The sequence below is a fragment of the Carex rostrata genome, chromosome 27, assembly GCF_964058835.1.
Source record: "Carex rostrata chromosome 27, lpCarRost1.2, whole genome shotgun sequence".
Taxonomy (NCBI): domain Eukaryota; kingdom Viridiplantae; phylum Streptophyta; class Magnoliopsida; order Poales; family Cyperaceae; genus Carex; species Carex rostrata.
Genome location: NC_135944.1, coordinates 1,081,146 through 1,100,385, shown reverse-complemented (window position 1 = coordinate 1,100,385; position 19,240 = coordinate 1,081,146). Strand labels below are relative to the sequence as shown.

Below are 19,240 nucleotides of genomic sequence, written 5' to 3'. Positions count from 1 at the left end.
TTTCTTGTTGAATCTATTTTCATATTTTTCTTTATTAATCTTTTATCTGCAAATATCTTATAAATGGTTTTCTTTGTCTAGTAAAAATTATATCAGCTAAAATTAGTCATAAAAAATATAATTACTTATTTGATAATTGGGTTGTTAAGAAATAATTTTAGGTATTTGATATATAATATTAAAGCAAATCATAAATATAATAGAAGTTTCAAACGTCAAACAATTATTGCAAAATATATCTTATTTACAAAGTTTGGAGAAAATGAGGTTTTTTTTCTTACCGAAGTCAATAGTTTATAGTAAATTAATTTTACAAAGACGTGAATAGTAAAAACTGAAATATAAATATATAGAAGTTTCAAACGTCAAACAATTATTGTAAAATATATCTTATTTACAAAGTTTGGAGAAAATGAGGTTTTTTTTCTTACCCGAAGTCAATAGTTTATAGTAAATTAATTTTACAAAGAAGTGAATAGTAAAAACTGAAATATAAATATATAGAAGTTTCAAACGTCAAACAATTATTGCAAAATATATCTTATTTACAAAGTTTGGAGAAAATGAGGTTTTTTTTCTTACCGAAGTCAATAGTTTATAGTAAATTAATTTTACAAAGAAGTGAATAGTAAAAACTGAAATATAAATATATAGAAGTTTCAAACGTCAAACAATTATTGTAAAATATATCTTATTTACAAAGTTTGGAGAAAATGAGATTTTTTCTTACCGAAGTCAATAGTTTGTAGTAGACTAATTTTACAAAGAAGTGAATATTATATATGTTTCTTGCAAGTCATAAATATACAGAAGTCTCAAACGTCGAACAATTATTGTAACATATATAGTCATTACAAAGTTTATAGAAAACAAGGTTTCTTTTTACAGAAGTCAATAGTTTGTAGCAAACCAATTTTACAAAGAGGTGATAGTAGAAACTGAAAAATAAATATGAAAAATATGCTCACATAAATAAAAACTCAAAGTAAAAGTATAAATAATAACATTAATAATATTTTTTGATGTCCGTTCGGAGCTATTTGATCCGATGTAAGACTCGTGCGGACAATTTATAATTAAATATGTTCAAGCAATCTAAACCGAAGCGCGACTCTTAAAACATATTGAATGATTCCAAGTGAGCATATGACTGAATTTGGGGCATTCATATTCTCTGTATCTTTTTTTTTTTTAAATTTCCACAGAGACTACAAAGTCGTGAGAAGAAATCAAACACTTAACTTTTAAGTAACCAATAATCTTATAACTTTTTGACAGTGAACTGTGCTACCTCCTTTTTCTCTGCATCAGACCATTCAAATTTGTCAAATAGAAAGGTACATGTGCAACTTGGAGCGCAGTAAGAATTCAGCTTAAGAGTTTTGCATTGTAAACAACGCCTCTAGGCTCTAGGGATTTAGCCATCTAATTAATAGGTCCAAGTGTTTGAATTTTGGTCTGGACCATCGGTCTACAGTCCACTAAAAGCAAGACGCATCCGCGTATTTGTGGAAATTAATAGTTTAATACTACTTTAATTTGAGTTTCTATTCTTAGTCTTAAATCAAAATAAAATATTTAGGTTCACAACATTTGACTTTATAATATATGAGGAGGGTTCAAATGCCTCCATATTTTTGTGCCTCCATCTCTCTCTATCATTTTCAATGTTCAAACAGTCGATCCGAACCGCTCAACCTAACCTCCATACTAAAATATGTTTGGAGACCAAATTTTATATTTTTAGGAAATTTTTACTATTTTTTTAGATAGGTACAAAATCAGTAAATCTGAACCATCTAAAAACAGTATTTTTGTACCTATCTAAAAAAATAGTAAAAAAATTCCTAAAAATATAAAATTTGGTCTCCAAACATATTTTAGTATAGAGGTTAGGTTGAGCGGTTCGGATCGACTGTTTGAATTTTGAAAATGATGAAGAGAGATGGAGGCATGATGGAGGCACAAAAACATGGAGGCATTTGAACCCTCCTCATAATATATATATGTAGTTCTGTCTCTTGAAAACATCAAGGGTTGACTATAATTTTCTCTGGTAAAAATTATCTAGATTAGATGAAAGAACTGTAATTTTTGGGTCTTAAAAGGTGGATAGTCAAAATTTCCGAATTTTGTTTCTTGGCTGTTAATAACAATCAAGGTACTTCCTATTAATTCTTAGTCAGCAGAGGAGTACTGTCTTTTTCCCTTAAAAGATAAAAAATATATTTATATTTCTAATTTTTTTATTTCAAAAATTATAAAAATATATGTATGATTAAAAAAAATTATAAAGTTATGTTTCAACCTGGAAGTTTTCTCCACAATATGCTTCTATTTTTTATGCTTTTTAAATAAATATAAATATATACTTCTTTTTTTTGTAAAATATATACTTTAGTTTTGAAAAAGATTATAAAATCAGTAGGGTTCAATTGTATTATATATGTCTTTCATATCTCATATGTATCCCACGTTCTAATTATTGTTTTCAAAATACAAACAGTTAATCGAAACCGCTAAATATGATTTTTTATCAGATTTTGGACCATCCCAAAACAAAAACAGTAATTTTGTACCAACTTAGAGTTGATCTCCTTTTCATACAAATCAATATATAGAGCTAGCAAGTTGTATAAAAAAAAATAAACAATTTATTAAAAAAAATTTGGTCTGCAAATACTTTTAAAATGAAAATCATGTTGGTCGAGTTAGATTGATTATTTGAATTTTAAAATAAAAATAAAAATGTGATGTACGAATAAAAGTATAAAAAACACAAAGCATTTGAATCCTATCTTACAAAATTATGTCTCCCTAAACTTTTTTTTTCCACCGTACTAAATATCGAATTCGGATCCCATGAAGTAACTTAATATTTGAGTCTTGATCCAGACCGTCCAAGATTTTCTAATACAAATTTTAAAGGATCCGAACCCTTCAAATACGATATTCCGAATAGGCACCGGACACGTGTGAACTTAGAAATTGTGTTACTTTAAGGGATATCTTGACTCCACTTCTTTGTTGATTTAATGTGACATTCTAGAACAAGTGAAGGAAATAAAATTATGAGATGGTTCACACTTGACAGAGACTCTTTGAATTTTGAACTATTTGCACGTGAAGTTGGTCGATCATTAATTTCAAAGGGATGCAAATATGTGGAGAACTAAAATCTAGTTTTATTTTCATTATTCTTTCTCAAAATTTCAACTTGTATATGTATCCTTTTATTAAATTAATAAAATTATTAAGTAGCTGTCTTTGATCAACTTCAAAATATAAAAAATAAAGTAGAAAAGATAATGTGCATGAAGCTATAACTATTGCTTGAATAAATTTAGAGATATATGATTCTAATAATTAGAAACTATCAAGGATATTTCGAATAGATCGGACCATGGGATAATTTTTAAGAAAATTCAAAGTTACATGGTCTACTGGTATTGGACACGTGCCTACCAGTGTCGCCGGGAATGAGGCGTTGAGTCCGAGGATTGCTTATGTGTGCGCGAGAGGATGTAGCGGCGTCAGGGAGTGAGGTGGCTTCGGTGCACGAGATGAGGGGTTGGGCGGAAGAAGGGCGGCACGGCCACACGAGAATAGCTTTCTGGCGATTAAGGGAGAAATGGTTCCAGCCGATGAAGAAGGTAGAGCCGGCAAAGTTGCAGTCGTCAGAGAGAGCCGGCAACCCAGCGAGAGAAAGCGAGAAGAAGCAGGCGATGTGGTGCGGATTTAATCTCTCTGTCGGGTCTATATTTTTTTAGTGGACTAAATTTGTTTTAAAAAATTTTGTTAATTTATTGGACCCTTTAATCATATTTCAACGACGGACAAGATCCAACGGTAATGCCGCCCATCGAAACCAAAATGGTTCCGATAGACATCAAACCCAAGCTACTCCCTTAAAGAAGATATAAATTTTATTTATAGACTCAAAATTAAATATCGATAAGATCAAACGTTTGAGAGTTTAAATACCTCCATTTTATATGTATCCATGTTTTCTCTGTTTTATTTTTATTTTTAATAATATATTTTTTAAAATTTATATGTCAAAATAAAATATTTACATATAATTATATTATTTTCTCTACATTCACATAAAAAATTATCAATTGTTAGTGGGTATTTCTTATTGTAAGTGAATGCAACTAATACATTTAGAAAGAAAAAATAATAATAATAGAAAGTTCATTTATAAATATTTAGTGTTTATTTTCAGAATTTCAACTCAAAATGTGTGGGTCAAGAGATTTGTATTAAAAAAAATAATGACAAATGATTTATGTTGGTTGATTATTCAATGTTCAATTGCACCATATTAATTTGCAAATCGTCAAAAGCCTACTTGAATTTTCTTATTCAACTACATCAAATTTCAATTGCTAAAAGTTTTGACATCATTCATGATTTGTGATTTGTGAGGTGTAGACACAAAAAATTCATGATTTGTGATTTCATCAAATAAGTTTCTTCAGCTACAAGCAACAGAAAGTAGAATTGTTAAAGGGTATGACTAGAAATGTAAATTACATCACCTATTATGTCATGCTGTGATCAAATTTACTTGGTATATATTGTACTGTGTGATGATTAAAATTTTTGAAAATAGTCATGGCATGTTAGTCACGATATGATCTAATTACGTTGTGACAAGAGTGACTAATCAAGTTTGATTATGTTTTTTTTATTTTATTTAGTTTGAAGTTTATTTAAGGAGAAAAAAAACAAAAAAAAAACTAAAACAGAATGAAAAATATAGATTCATGAAATAACATTATAGAAAAATAGTTATGTAAGAAAATAATTTTTTTTATTGTGTCTTGTGTTGTGCCTACCATGACATTTTTACATTCTTACATTTGACTTTTTGTCATGGTATTATGTACCAAAGCAGTTAACTTTTAATTTTGAATTTGGATTTTGCAATTGGTTCAGATAAATCCTATCACGTGCGACAACGGCCCCTCTCACATGACACGCGGTTTCCTGCACGCGTATTTGAGAATTGACATTTATTTGGCAGCCATGTGTACTCACACGAATGGCAGGCTTTGTTAATTTAGTATTATTTTTGTTTTCTTTTAATTTATAAGTACCATGTATGCGCTGTTTCTAGTCTGGATTATTGTTATTATAAGCAGAGCAATAGACTTAAGGCTATCACTTGATCTTCCTAAAAGCGGCCATTTTTATTAATATCCCTGAAAAAAAAGAAAATTTTAAAAATAACCCTGTTCCTCATTTTTTTTTAAATATGCCCTGACCGCCTGGACCAGGGGCGGCCCAAAACACCAAGTGAGGCGCCCCAGGGCCCGGCGGCCCATACCCCAAGTGAGGCGCCACCCCCTGGGGCGCCCCATTAGTAATTTGGTTTTTTTTTTTTTTTTTTTGAGAAATCTTAGTATTTTGATTTGAATAATTTTGTTGAAAAAAGTGTTGGGTTTATGTATATGTGTATGTCAAAAAATAAAATATTATGTATATGTGTATGTGTATGCCAAAAAATATAATATTTGATATATTTACGAAGTGATGTCGTAAATTTTTATAACTTTAATTTTTATTTTTATTTCTTTGGTGAACTATATGTATAATATACACACATACACATACACACATGCACATACACATACACATACACATATACACATACATATATACACATACACATACAAAAAAACTCACACATACACATACACATACACATACACATACACATACACATACACATACATATACATACACACATACACATACACATACACATACACATACACATACACATACACATATACCAAATAAATCAATTCGCATAAGCAAAATAGCAAGTTTATCTGCCACCACGTCTGAATAAACCTAACAAACGACTAGTTCTTCTGGTACCAGTGGCAGGTGCGGCATTACTTGTAGAGGCTTGGCTACTAGATGATTGGCTTACAGGAGGAGGGGGTTGTGTTCTACCGGTTGCTTCAGCGACAACTCTGGCATTTTCTCTTTCGTTGTGTTCGTTTATTGCATCTAAATGTAACAATGCAATTCAGTTAGTAATATAATTAAAGCATAAATAAATTTTGTACAATTCTACGTACCTGCCCTGCGCCTGTCGGAAACAGAACGGCGAGCCCGATTTCCCGACGGTCGCCTACCACCCATCTCGTCCATGGTCATTATAATACGCTTGTGTCTCCTCCTTCCCTTTCTTATCCATCCTTCTGAAGGTAATATTCTATCTCCGACATATGTAGGCCACTCATGCTGATCAGGATAAGAATGGAAAGATCCACCCCAAGTGGAAGCAAGGTAATCGGTACGGTACATGTCAGCAACATAGTGATCCTCACAGTAGTTCCTCACTCGGCATACCGCCATCACGTGACTGCAGGGTATGTGACTTAGCTGGGGTCCTTGGCATGTACAGGTTACCGCCCTGGCATCTCCGAATTTAACCACGTACTTGCAAGCCCTCTTGACAAACGCCATAGTGCCGTCTGGTTTACGGGTGGTAGGAACGTACTCATTTGGATTTTGCACTTCGAATTCTGTTCCATCGTTACCCATCGGGATCACGGTCATGGTTGCACCTTTGTCTCTGTGTCGTCTTAGTTTCTCCTCCACCCTTGTTGAAAATGACTGGTTCATCCTTATTAATTCTGCGGCCTTAGCACGCCGTTCCTGAAACCAGGCATTTAACTTGTAGAATGTGTCCTCTACAACTGCAGCCACAGGCAACATCCGGCTCTGCTTGAATACTGCATTCAGCGACTCGGATCCGTTGGTGGTCATAATTCCCCAACGCCAACCTCCATCCCGGGATTGATATATTTTCTCGTATGCTGGATCTTCGTTGACATCTCGGGGATTATTTTTCCCCACATTCATTAAGTAGAGATTTGCCTTTGGCATGTACTACATAGAAAATAAGGAAATAGAATAATGTAAGTAAACAATTGTAGTAAAAAAAAATTGTTTTCTTAAAGTACAATAATATATGTAAACAATTGAAATGCATGTACCCTTGCAAAACTGCTAGTCATCTCTACCACCCTTCTCGGCTTTTTCTTTCTGCAATTCCATCTAAATGTATCAGTAACCCACGTGTCGCCTCCGGTTGCCTTGGAAAGGTTCTCCGCAACGTGTTGCATACACAACCTGTGCACACACTGGCCAGTACGTGTTGACCAACCGTAATCTTCACGATCAAAAACATATTTTATTCCTTTGTGCTGGTCTGATATCACACAGAAAAACTTCCCTTCCCCAATCACCCGTCTTCTTAAAAACTGCATAAAGAATCCCCAGTTCTCGCCGTCCTCTTTACGAACAATTGCAAACGCCAAAGGCAACAGCTGGTTCTCAGCATCATATGCGCATGCTATGAGTAGTCTCCCCTCGTAACGGCCAGACATGAAGCATGCATCAATGCTGATAACAGGTCTGATGTATGGCACAGCCTGGATACAAGGACCAAAAGCCCATGCTATGCCCTTGAATTGTTTAGCTCCCTCTATTAGTACACCGTCTTTATCAAAAAAAGGGCCATGCCATCGCTCATATACGGTGCCGACATTTGTACTTGCCATGGCCTGGAGCAATGGTGCCAGATAGCCATATGAGTCCTTCCAACTACCAAATATCCTGCAAATCGCAAGTTCACGACCTCTCCACAGCCTGTTGTATTTTGGGATTACATATTTGTATTTGTGTCTGACGGTCATAGCCACCGCCTTGATGCTCATCGATGGATCCAACTTAATGTCCTCCTCAATTGCATCGGCAATTAGTGATGCTGTCAGATTTGAATGGTCTGTCCTTGTGGACGCAGACTTGCATGTATGAGGTGGTTCGCACTTCTTAATCATCCATGCTTCCCCTGAACCCGCAGGGGTTGCAAAAAGGCGGAACTCGCAGTGCGGGTGAGTTGAACAAAACACAACTAACCTTGTTCGGTCCCTTTTGTGTATTATACATTCCCAGTTGCCGTGAACATGAGTCTCATATATTTTCTTTACAAGCTCGTCTACGCTGGTATAAACTTGCCCTGCGGCAAGTTCTTTGTTGTATACAACACGAGGACCAAAGAAACTAATGTCTGCCTCTTCGAAAGCTGTGGTGTCGTTGAATGTGGCAACCGGATACTTATTCCCCCGACCTCTAATCGGGAATTTTTCTGCCCTGGACAACCCTGCTACATTTGCATCACCATCTGATAAGTCATCATCTTCCCAAACCCCTTGGTATTCATCCCCCGTTTCCATTTCTCTTTCTGGTACGGCATCAATAGCATCAACATCAACATCAACATCATTTCGATTAACGGGTACCGGTCCTGACTCTGGCATAGTTGGAAATCTAGGGATTATGGGTGTCTGTCTGGGTGGTAGTGGTAACTCTTCAGTATTTTCTGGGGAGTTGTGGTACCCCTGGTTGTCATTACCGGGGCTGTGATACTCCTGGTGGTACCCCTGGTTGTCATAAGGGGATTGCTGGTGGTACTCCTGGTGGTCATAAGGGGAGTGCTGATGGTACCCCTGGTTGTCATAACCTGAAGGTCCAGCCCCAGCCGAACTTGAAGGTCCAGCCCTCGTGCGGGGAACCCTCTTCGAATATATGTCCATTACCGGGACCCCACAAGCTACAAATTGAGTATACACAACTCTCCACAAATTGGCATCTGTTATTGGAAACTTAACAAAGTAAGGTCTACCCCCCCCCCACGTGAGTTGTCAATCCGTGTAGCCAACTCTATTTCATACCTGTTGGGGTTTACATATGTCTTTTCGTATATTAGCTGCTTCAGTTCCTCAAATGTGGTATTTTCATTAATCTCGAAGCCAAATGCGACTTCTTTCGTGTAATGCACGCCATCTTCATCCCTTTCTAGCTTGCCGCCGACATACAGTGCAACTAACATCTCTTCTTTAACAAACTACATTTTAAAAAAAAAATTTACAAGTATTACATGACATAATAATGGGTACATTAATAAATGACTAATTGAAAAATAAATAAACAAAATTAAAAAAAATTACAATTTTTCTACAGTAGGTGTACAGCAATTGCTACAGTAATTGTACAGTACGCTGCAGTAAATACCAACAATAATGTACAGTACGATACAGTACAGGTCAACAGTAAATGTACAGTACGCTACAGTAAATGTCAACAGTAATGTACAGTACGCTACAGTAAGTGCAACAGTAAATTTGGAACAGTAATTACTAATTATTATAATTATAATTACTAATTATTATAATTATAATTACTAATTATTATAATTATAATTACTAATTATTATAATTAAAAAAACATACCTATTTTCCCCAGTTATCGCCTCCAGAGAAGATCTGAGATCGGGAAGTGACAGAGGCAGAAAATGCGTTTAAATCACAGGACTAGTGGGGCGCCCCAGGGGGTGGCGCCTCACTTAAGGTATGGGCCGCCGGGCCCTGGGGCGCCTCACTAGCTGTTTTGGGCCGCCCCAGGCCCAGGCGGTCAGGGCATGTATGAAAAAAAATTAGAGAGAGGGGCATTTTTAAAATTTTCTATTTTTTTAAGAATATTAATAAAAATGGCCGTCCTAAAAGCATTGGATTTTATTTTATTAATTCAATACTGTTGGATTGATGAGTGCTAACAGTATTTTAGATTTTTCGCTTTCCTTTGATCTCCTTATATCTATTTTATTATAGAAAAAAAATTATAGCTAGTCTGTTTTGTCCACTCACCACACCACTCATTTATTTATTAACACACAATATTTATATGTTATCGGTGTATATCTCTTACCTTTGCAAAGGTAGTGTAAAGACGGTGACACACTTATTTAGTAAATGTGCTTTCTCTCTCTCTTTATTATTCTTTGCAAATTGTAATGCTATCATTGCTTTTATATAGATTATAGTAAAACAATAATTGTCAGAATAAATATCCTATAATAATGTTGCGAAGAGTTATTATAATTGCTATATTTATATTATGGATAGAGAGATGCAATTGAATATTTATAGACAATTCTTATTCTATTTTTAATTTGGTTGGTCAAGTATTATTAGAGACGTAACTTTTTCATTTTTTTCATTTTTGATTCTAGCTCAATACTCATTTAGCAATTTCATGTTTTTTTAAATGTTTAATATTTTCACCCATATATATATATATAGAGTTAGGCTGGGGTGCTATGGATAGCATAGTGGCCTCCCGTGCTACGGCACAATATTCAAGTTTTCAAAATCCAAACGGTCGATCCGAACCGTTCATTGTTTAATCCATATTGAAATGTGCTTGGAGACCAAATTTTACATTTTTTGAAATTTTTTTGCTATTTATTAAGATGGTTTCAAAATCGCTGTTTTTATTAAAATTCTGCACCACTGGAAAACAGCGGTTTCAAAAATGCTTAATAAATAGTAAAAAAATTCCAAAAAATGTAAAATTTGGTCTCCAAGCACATTTCAATATGGATTAAACAATGAACGGTTCGGATCGACCGTTTGGATTTTGAAAACTTGAATATTGAACCGTAGCACGGGAGGCCACTATGCTATCCATAGCACCCCAGCCTAACTCATATATATATATATATATATATATATATATATATGAACTATACTTTAATTGAAACAAACTATTATTTCCTTCCATAATATATATATTTGTTTGTCTTGTGAGTTGTGATAAACTAAAAGTGTATTAGATATTTCAAGGTTTTACTACTATTTCAATTGTACTCCACCAAACACTCATAAAACCACATCAATTAGCACGTTTGAGTTTTCCGGATCCTCTGTATTATCTCACCGTCTAAATTTGAATCCGGATCAATCTGAACCAAATTTATAATGCACGGAATTTCTTGATAATTTGTGCTAATATATAATGAACGGAGTGGTAAGAAACTCAAACGATGAGGTATCTTAGGTGATATGAATTCCTGCTGTATGGAGAGGTCTGAAAACCTGGGCCTGCCTCTCTACCTTTTGATTCATACAAAGCACTTGAAATGGCCCAATTGAAGTCCATCCAAGCCCAACAAGCTATCAAGCCTGCTCCGAGTCATACTAATAAATTTACATGAGTAAAATAGGCTACCATATCAATTGATACGTGTGTACAACTAAAATTTTAAACTACTAAACATATAAAAGAAGAAGAAGCCAGATCCAATGAAAACATGTCAATAATTGCTGGGGCCATGAGAGGGTTAAGTTCAATGTTATTCTCCTCTAACGTATAAATGGACCCAGATTCCTTGCATACCCACCAATAATAGTGCTCCAGGATGCCACACTCCTCTCAGGCATTTCATCAAACAGTGCTCTAGCCTCATCGACCAGACACCTTCTCGCCAAACCAGTAATCATTAAATTGTATGAATCAACATCAAACTCCACACATTCATCAAACAGCACAGACGCTTCCATTACATAACCGCCTGTAGTATACATATTGCCATCATGGAATTCTGCACGTAGACATCACCAGCCAACCCAAGCTTCACCCCCATGCCATGAAGCATACATAGCCATCATGGCATTGTGCAACGAGCCTAACCAAGAGTAACCCAAAAAAAAAGAAGGGAAGGTGAGCCTATCGGGCACCGTCCATGGCCAGAGCATTTCAACAAACAGTTCCAGTGCAAGGTCTGGAGTGGAAGACATAGAGAAGGCCCTTATTAAAATATTGTACATGAAGGTGTTAGGGTTGGGAACGTGGGAGAAGATGGGGAGAGTGTAGGAAAGGTCGCCGGAAGGGAAGGTTGTGGTGAAGGAGATGAGGCCGCTGGTGGTCATGAGGTCTCGCGCGATGCTGGTGCGAATGAGGTGCATAAGCATTTGGCTTCTAGAAGGATGAGAGATGGATGGTCGTCGGAGATGAATTTGGATTGGATGGAGAATTCTTGCAAATTTGGAGCATTTTCTCTCGTCTTCTCTTAGTCTGTGGTACATATTTGCTAAAGAATAATGTATTGGAGGATGTGCATGTAAATCCATTGAATGATATTCATTTAAATTTACTGGGCTTTATATGGGCCTTGTAACGGGCCATCAAAATTTTTTATACCGCCGTTTTTTTTGCTGACAGTCGTGAGGAAAAATATCCACTTATGTGGTTTCGGTTTAGGAAAAAAAAAATCCAGTAAAAATATTAAGTTTAAAAAAATTAATATTGTAAAATAAATTTATATTCAATAAATTTTTGGCACAATATATATATTTTTTAAAATATCGAGTCATTTATAATAGTAAAAAAGATACGATTTGTCATATATATATAGACAAGCACAAAAAAAAAGTTAGATTTCTTTAAAAGGTATAATGTACTTTTAAGTATATTAATCACATATCTCTATAAAATAAAAAAAGAAACATATTAATTATATGAGACTTCCGATCAAAATAAATTGAACGGTACTGATTAGTGGTTTGCTAAACCCGTTAGGGGTTGAACCCGTTTTGCCCGGCCCGTACCCGTTATCCGTGGTACCCGTACCCGTTGCCCGGGTACAAACGGGTAGACGGGTACGGATAATAAACGGACCGGACAACATAATTTTGAAAAAAACCCGTTGTACCCGTACCCGTCTACCCGCCAACCCGTACCCGCCTACCCGTACCCATCTACCCGTACCCGTACCTGACCCGTTACAAAATTTGAATTTCAAAATTTTTTTGGCGGCACCATATAGAATTCAGATCCAGTGCAATACCTGACTTTGTAGAATGAGATCTGAGTCATCAATTTTAATTTGGCATGAATCTCAAAACGGACCCCTATATCTAAACTCCATCCGGGATGTCCTTTAACTTGGCACGAATCTCAAAGCATAAAAATTCAGAAAAAAACAGAAAGGAAAAAAAAAAAAAAAAAAAAAACCCGCCCGTACCCGGGATACCCGTACCCGTCAACCCGCAACGGGTACGGGTAATAAACGGGTAGGGTAGTGGTTTTGGGAAAACTACCCGTCTACCCGTTGCGGGTTGTACCCGTACCCGTCCTACCCGTCTACCCGCCCTACCCGTTACCCCTAACGGGTTACCCGGAACGGGTCACGGGTAACCCGTTAGCAAACCACTAGTACTGATCATAAATATATAATGTGACAGAATTAGAAAAATTTTAACTTGAATTCTTTTCTTGTATTTTGAATTTGAGTTTATTTAATAGGAAAGTAAACCCAATTGTTCTGCATAGTCATTTTGATTTAAAATTCAGCTATTTACTGTAATATGTTACAATTATAATATACTTATTTCTGTTCTGCCCAGTCATTCTGCTTACTTAGCTCAGAGAATCAAATCTGGAAAAATTTCAAAAGTACAACATGAACATAAGAAAGAAAAAAAAAGAGCACTCATTTTACAACCTAGATACATCTATTATTGTTTGTTGTAGAGAAAGGGGAGGTAGTACAATTGGTTAGGAAAAAGTTCTAGAGTAGATTTCAAAAAATGTCTTTATAACAACTAACAAGGATGATATTAATTATTTCTTTCGCTCTTTAATTCACTAGAGAACTTTTGGCAATTCCAGAAACCCAAATTCTAGTCCGGCCGCCACCTCCACCTCCGCCACCCCGGCCCTCCTACTCTGATGCCACTATTCTTTCTTCTCTCGCCTCTTCCCTTTGCACTAGATCATATCGAAAAGGAGGGCTAGAGAAAGAGAAGTGAGTGTGTGTGAGAGAGAGAGAGAGAGAGACACACATGTTGTGAGAGGAGAGGGCGCAAGGAGGTAGATGGTGCAGCTAGTATGGCTTGTCCGGTGGCAATCTCCTTGCGAGTCTTCTCGTGTTGACAGCAGGTTCTGATGCAGTTGCTGAGATGAATCTGACGGGAGCAATCAAATTTCTCACAATAGAGAAATTAAAAAGTTAATTTGTTTATTTATTTATTTAAGATATCTTGAATTGTTTAGATTAATTTGAAAATAAAAATATTAATCCATTGTAAGGACCAATTCTTCGCGCTATACAATGAGTAAAAAGAAATTATCTGAAAATAAATAATATACATAGTTTTTTTTACGAAAAATTAATCACAATTCTATCTAGTAAAGATGTATGACTATTGAGGATTTTCTTCCATGTTCAATTAAAAATTAATCATGTCGAAAAAGTTTATTTTAATTTTCTTAGCACGACAGTATGAATTTTATTTTCACTCTCTTTAAAACAAATTGAGAAAATATTATTATCTATCGCCTTTCTCTTGATAGTCATGCATTCCTAATTATTTTGTGCATGCACAAGATAGTCTGATGGGAGTATCTATAATTAATTAATTATGGATGATTTTTTTTTATTGAAGCATAAACAAATTAAACAGTTCATTTGACATGCCAACGTATTATAAATTTTGGTTTTGAAATATTTTTGCATAATTATTATGCAATTTGTGTGACTTTTTATTGCTAGTCTTGGTGCTGGTAGAAAACAATTTTAGCATATTTGTGTGAAATATTTTAGTCATGGTGTAAGTAAATCCCTGCTCTACAATTAATAAACGAATTCTGACTTGTAAAATTAGTTACATCTCATAGCACTGAAGTTAATGTTACAATTTAACGATTTTAACTTGTGCGAAAATTAATTTATATCTAAAATTACCAGAATTTTATATCATTGTGCATTCATATGATAATAATTCCTCGATCTGATGCCGAGCTCTTTTGGCAAAATCTCTCCATTTGTTGTATTTTGTTTATCCTATAAATTTAATTTGATTTTAGCATTGGAGGTTTGAAGATTTTAATTTGATTTTTGAAGCAGTAGACAAAGTAAAACTCATCACTGTATTCATGTACCAACACTAGTCAGATGTACCTGTATTGTACCAGTTGTCTAGTATATAGCTATGTCAAGTAAAAATAATACAAACAGTGTATTATTTATTTGACTCTACCAAAGAAATAGACTAATTTCAGGAAAATGTGCAAAAAATCACATTTTTTTTAACCAAAATGCCCGTATGAAACATATATTTTATCAAAAGAAATAGAGTAAATAAGAAATATAAAAAAAAAAATCTATAGAAATTAGATCACATCAAATTGAAGGTTTCTCCTGTCGAGCGACTGTGGGAAGAAAACAATTCTTAACCAAAAGAAATTCAAGTGTTATCCTCCAAATCCAATGCTTTGTCACCTTTCTCAGCGGAAAAAAAACACCATAAATTGTTTGTTTGTTGGGTGCAGATATTAACAGCGCCATTTTTACTTGGCGCACCACAAAAGTCACAAGTAAAATAGTATGATGTATCAGAATTGTGTTATAAACACTGCATAGATAACAGTAAGCAGCTGCAGATCAGAAAACTAACCTAAGATTATAACAATGAACCCAAAAGGAAGAAAACAAGAAAAGAAACCATAATTGCAAAGGAGAAAGATCCAAATTATTACTGAGACGTTACAAAACATACCAGAATCTAACATATAAACAGCAACCTGAACAAGCAATAGAGCATTTTTCAGTTTTTCGAAAAACATAAAACCACGCAACCAACTAAACGAACATTTTACACCAGCCATAAGACTATACACAAGTTCTCCTCCATTGTTAACCCTAAACCCAGAAAATAAAAAAGAGAGAATGATATTACCATATTACCCCCATCTTACCACATCCAAATTCAGAAATAGAGTTGTCTGCACTGTGCAACAGTCCCCTCCTGAGGGCAATATGGACATTTAAAAGCACGCGTGCTGTTCTTTGACAGCTTGAGTATACTCTGCCTAGACAGCACATGCCCGCATGGCATCAGCATAGGCGGGTTCTCCTCACTCCCCTGCTCTCGGAGCACAGGGCACACAAACACCGAGTGAAACTGGTACTCCTTGGGAAGATCAAGCGGCACCGGCAACTGCTTCATCTCCTGCCACTCCTGCTTCTTCGCTTGCATCACTGCTGCAAGCTTTAGCAGTGTTGGTAACCCCTCTGCACCTGCTGCTAGTGTCACTGCTAACGGGCTTTCAAAGGGCTGGCCCATTAACCCGCAAAACTGACGCACCATCTCAGTTGCTAGTTCTTCCCAGTGAGATGGTGAGGAGAGATCACCATATGGGGATTGGTCAAGTCGGTCTTCCCAAAGAAGGCATGCAAATACCTTTTGTATCTCGGCACGGTGTTCATTCGCTAATGGGGCTAAGTGGGTTCGCGCGTATTTCAAGGCCTCAACCCGTTTACCTGCTTTCAGCATCTCTACGTATTGGAGTTCGTGGAGTTTGAGTTCGAGGGATGAACCATACTGGAGGAGTTTTTCACGGTTTTCTGCAACCCAAGCGAGTGCGGGCCCAAGGTCGTGAGATAGTTTCATGGATTGGAGGATTGAGTGCATTTCTAGAAAAGGGGATTTGAGGATGTCGGATTCGGACACTTGGGCCTCACTTGAAAACCTGTCTCCTATTTCAAACTGACCCTGCCGGTAGAAATGAGATGCAATGATCTCGTTTATTGTAGGGATGTCCATTTCGACATCTCGGTATGCCTTGGAGATATCGGTTGTGAAGGTTTTTTCTAGAAGCTTAGTGTACCTGGCAATGGCAAGGTTGAGTTCCTTCTGACAACCCTCAAATTGGGCCAGAGGAGTGATTTCGTCAATTTTGGTTTTTAGTTGGGCTAAAATGGTAGATTGGTCAGAGTTGGTTTCTTGGAGGTTGGTAATTGTGAGTTCAATTTCTTTAATCAGTTGGTTGATGACTTCTTGTGACCGAGTTGCATATTGCACTTGTTTCTCTGCCACCCGATCAAATGATTCTCTTATTGTGTCAACATCCATGTTTTATTGGTCGTGTCCTGCAAAATCATAAAATTGAATATGGTTTATTCTCAAATGCATGTATATGGTAAAAAATTATATGGTGGTTTCTCAAAACCAAACTATTGTACTATGCATAGCACGGATTGGTCTGTGCTACGGATCAATATTTTCATTTTCAAAGTTCAGATAGTTGATCTGAACTGTTCAACGTAATTTCCATGTGAAATTCTAACTATCTAAAAAATAGTAAAAAAAAAATCATAAAAATATAAAATTTGATCTACATGTAAATTTGTATATGGAGATCATGTTGAACAGTTCAGGTCGATTGTTTACTTTCAAACTGTAGATATTGATTCATAGTACGGACCATTATGCGCTATGCATAGTATCATAGCCTCGCCCCTGTTACATTACCAAAAAGTAGCTTAAAACTTCAATATAATCTGTGGTTCTGTTAAGAACTCTAATTAAACATAGTTCCCAAAAGAGAAAAGGCAGGAAGTACGGGAAAAGAGCCCTACTTCTAAAATTGCATTAAATAAAAAAAATGTGTTGAATCATTTTAAAATAAGTTCTCTGTGACCTATGATTTTTTTATGATTATAACTTAAAACATTACTTTCAGGTTCTACACCCCCCCGCCCAATGCCCCTACACACACACACAGATAAAACACTGCAAAACAGAGAAAAGCTAGCCTAGTGTGCACTATTAAAATTGTTACTGTTAAAAGTTTGGGTTAACTGTACAAAAACTAGGGACAGTACCTATTACGAAGTCACCCAACGAGCAACCTTGCTGCACTTTTTATTGATAAAACTTACATTCAATCATGAGTTGACCCACATGTAGTGACTCCACAACAGGGATTGTACCAGGGGTTTTATAACAGATAATTTGGCTCCAAGAAGACCAAAGTCTAAGAAAAAAAAGACACAGAAAAGACAGCCAAATTCTACACATATCATGTACATTTGAGACAAGGACACAACATGAGAAGATCAAATTTTATACATGGATGTAATTCCTGACAAAAAGAGATAAATGTCTAACAGGATTCCTCCATGCAATGTTAAACAAAGAGACACGCAAGGCCTAACTCTGTCCCCAAGTAATTATTATCTCAAGTACCTTGACAGTAGACAACCTGAGCCATTGATTTGCATTGAGATCTGTCCCAGTGCATGTCTCAATGCAAGACAACACTACTGTCCTTGAGGAGTTTAAATTCTAATTCTCCACATCAGTACACTTAAGATATAGAGGAGCCAAGATCCAATTGTAAGAATTCCAAACACAAATATATAGAGAGAACGAAGTTAAATTTGCAGATTATTCTAGGCTGACCCTTTGGGTGTGTTTCGATTAGCAAATATGGACTATTCTTTGTTTGTCTTTTGTGGAATTTTTCACTATTCTACTAACCCAACAAAATGTTGGTTTAGCTACTATTCTCAACCTTGGGGTTAGCTCTATTCCTTGTTTCATCCAAATGTCACTTAATTGATCTTATCCATATAAGGTATATCTTTTGCTGATTCTTCTAATTCTTCAGGATTTTTTTTGTTCTTTTGATTTTCTTGTTTGTACTCCTACACCAGGAAATACTCTACATATTGCTTACTAATCTCATCTTACTATTATGAACTGAAAGAAGCTAGTATTTTTACTAGAAATCTCTAATCAACCTTCTCATCAGAGGTTTTCAGGCCTGATTCCACCTCAGTCTAGTGACAGAAAGTGTCTACCCCACTATTCCAGTTATATATCTCTATACTACAAAGTGAAGACATAGACAGTAGCCTAATTTTTCTGAAGCTAGTGCCAGAGACGGAGCAAGGGGGTGGCGTGCGGAGCCCACTACGCCCCCCCCCCCCCCCCCCCCCCCCCCCCCTCAAATCCTATTGTTTGTGATGTTTCTTGTTTACAATAAAGACCTTGTACCAAATCAAGCTATAATTTGAAAAATTATCTACCTATCCGCAGCACAGGATCCGATTATTGCGAGAGTTTTCAAATCGACTAAGTGCGATTTGGTTTTGGATGAAAGAACGATTCTTTGAATCGAAAGAAACTCACAGTTCAAGTTACGCCGATTGCTCCTTCCTTCTAGTTCGTTTGCTTGCGACTGATTCGATTGATTCTTCAGATTTGCTTTTTTTTTTTTTTTGGGTTACCGACTCATTCGAGGTGGATGCGATTGATTGATGATCGGAAAAGAGATTTGGGGAAGCCAAGTTGTAACACAAATTTTCAGTTTACATCCAAACCGTTCAATATCTATTTAGCACGATTATTAAAGGAAACGCGTGCATTCCAGCACGACCAGGTTGGCCCGAATTTCTGATCGGACGGTTCATATTTAACCTCAAAATTTGGGTTACTATTTCTTTGAAATACTTTCAATAAAACTATATTATGAAATATTAACAGATTTTGCAAAGCCAAGAAGTAACACAAATTTTGAGTTT

General features: G+C 35.8%; 1 protein-coding gene and 1 pseudogene across 4 annotated transcripts; both read right to left on the bottom strand.

Annotated features, from left to right (window-relative positions):
• Positions 1 to 11,074: 11,074 nt before the first annotated feature.
• LOC144544738 (pentatricopeptide repeat-containing protein At2g42920, chloroplastic-like) lies at positions 11,075 to 11,962 on the bottom strand (annotated as a pseudogene).
• A 3,417-nt stretch (positions 11,963 to 15,379) lies between these two features.
• Positions 15,380 to 19,006, bottom strand: LOC144545106 (protein RMD5 homolog). 4 transcript variants are annotated; one of them, XM_078293683.1, is made up of 2 exons: positions 18,849 to 19,006; positions 15,380 to 16,801 (listed from the first exon to the last, which is right to left on the bottom strand). In XM_078293683.1, exon 2 carries the CDS (start codon positions 16,782 to 16,784, stop codon positions 15,639 to 15,641), a length of 1,146 nt encoding a protein of 381 aa, XP_078149809.1. In that variant the 5' UTR covers positions 16,785 to 16,801; positions 18,849 to 19,006; the 3' UTR covers positions 15,380 to 15,638. The 4 variants fall into 4 exon arrangements, with proteins under 4 accessions (XP_078149809.1, XP_078149812.1, XP_078149811.1 ...); XM_078293686.1 differs by having other exon boundaries at positions 18,746 to 18,950; XM_078293685.1 differs by having other exon boundaries at positions 18,845 to 18,950.
• Between the last annotated feature and the right edge of the window lie 234 nt (positions 19,007 to 19,240).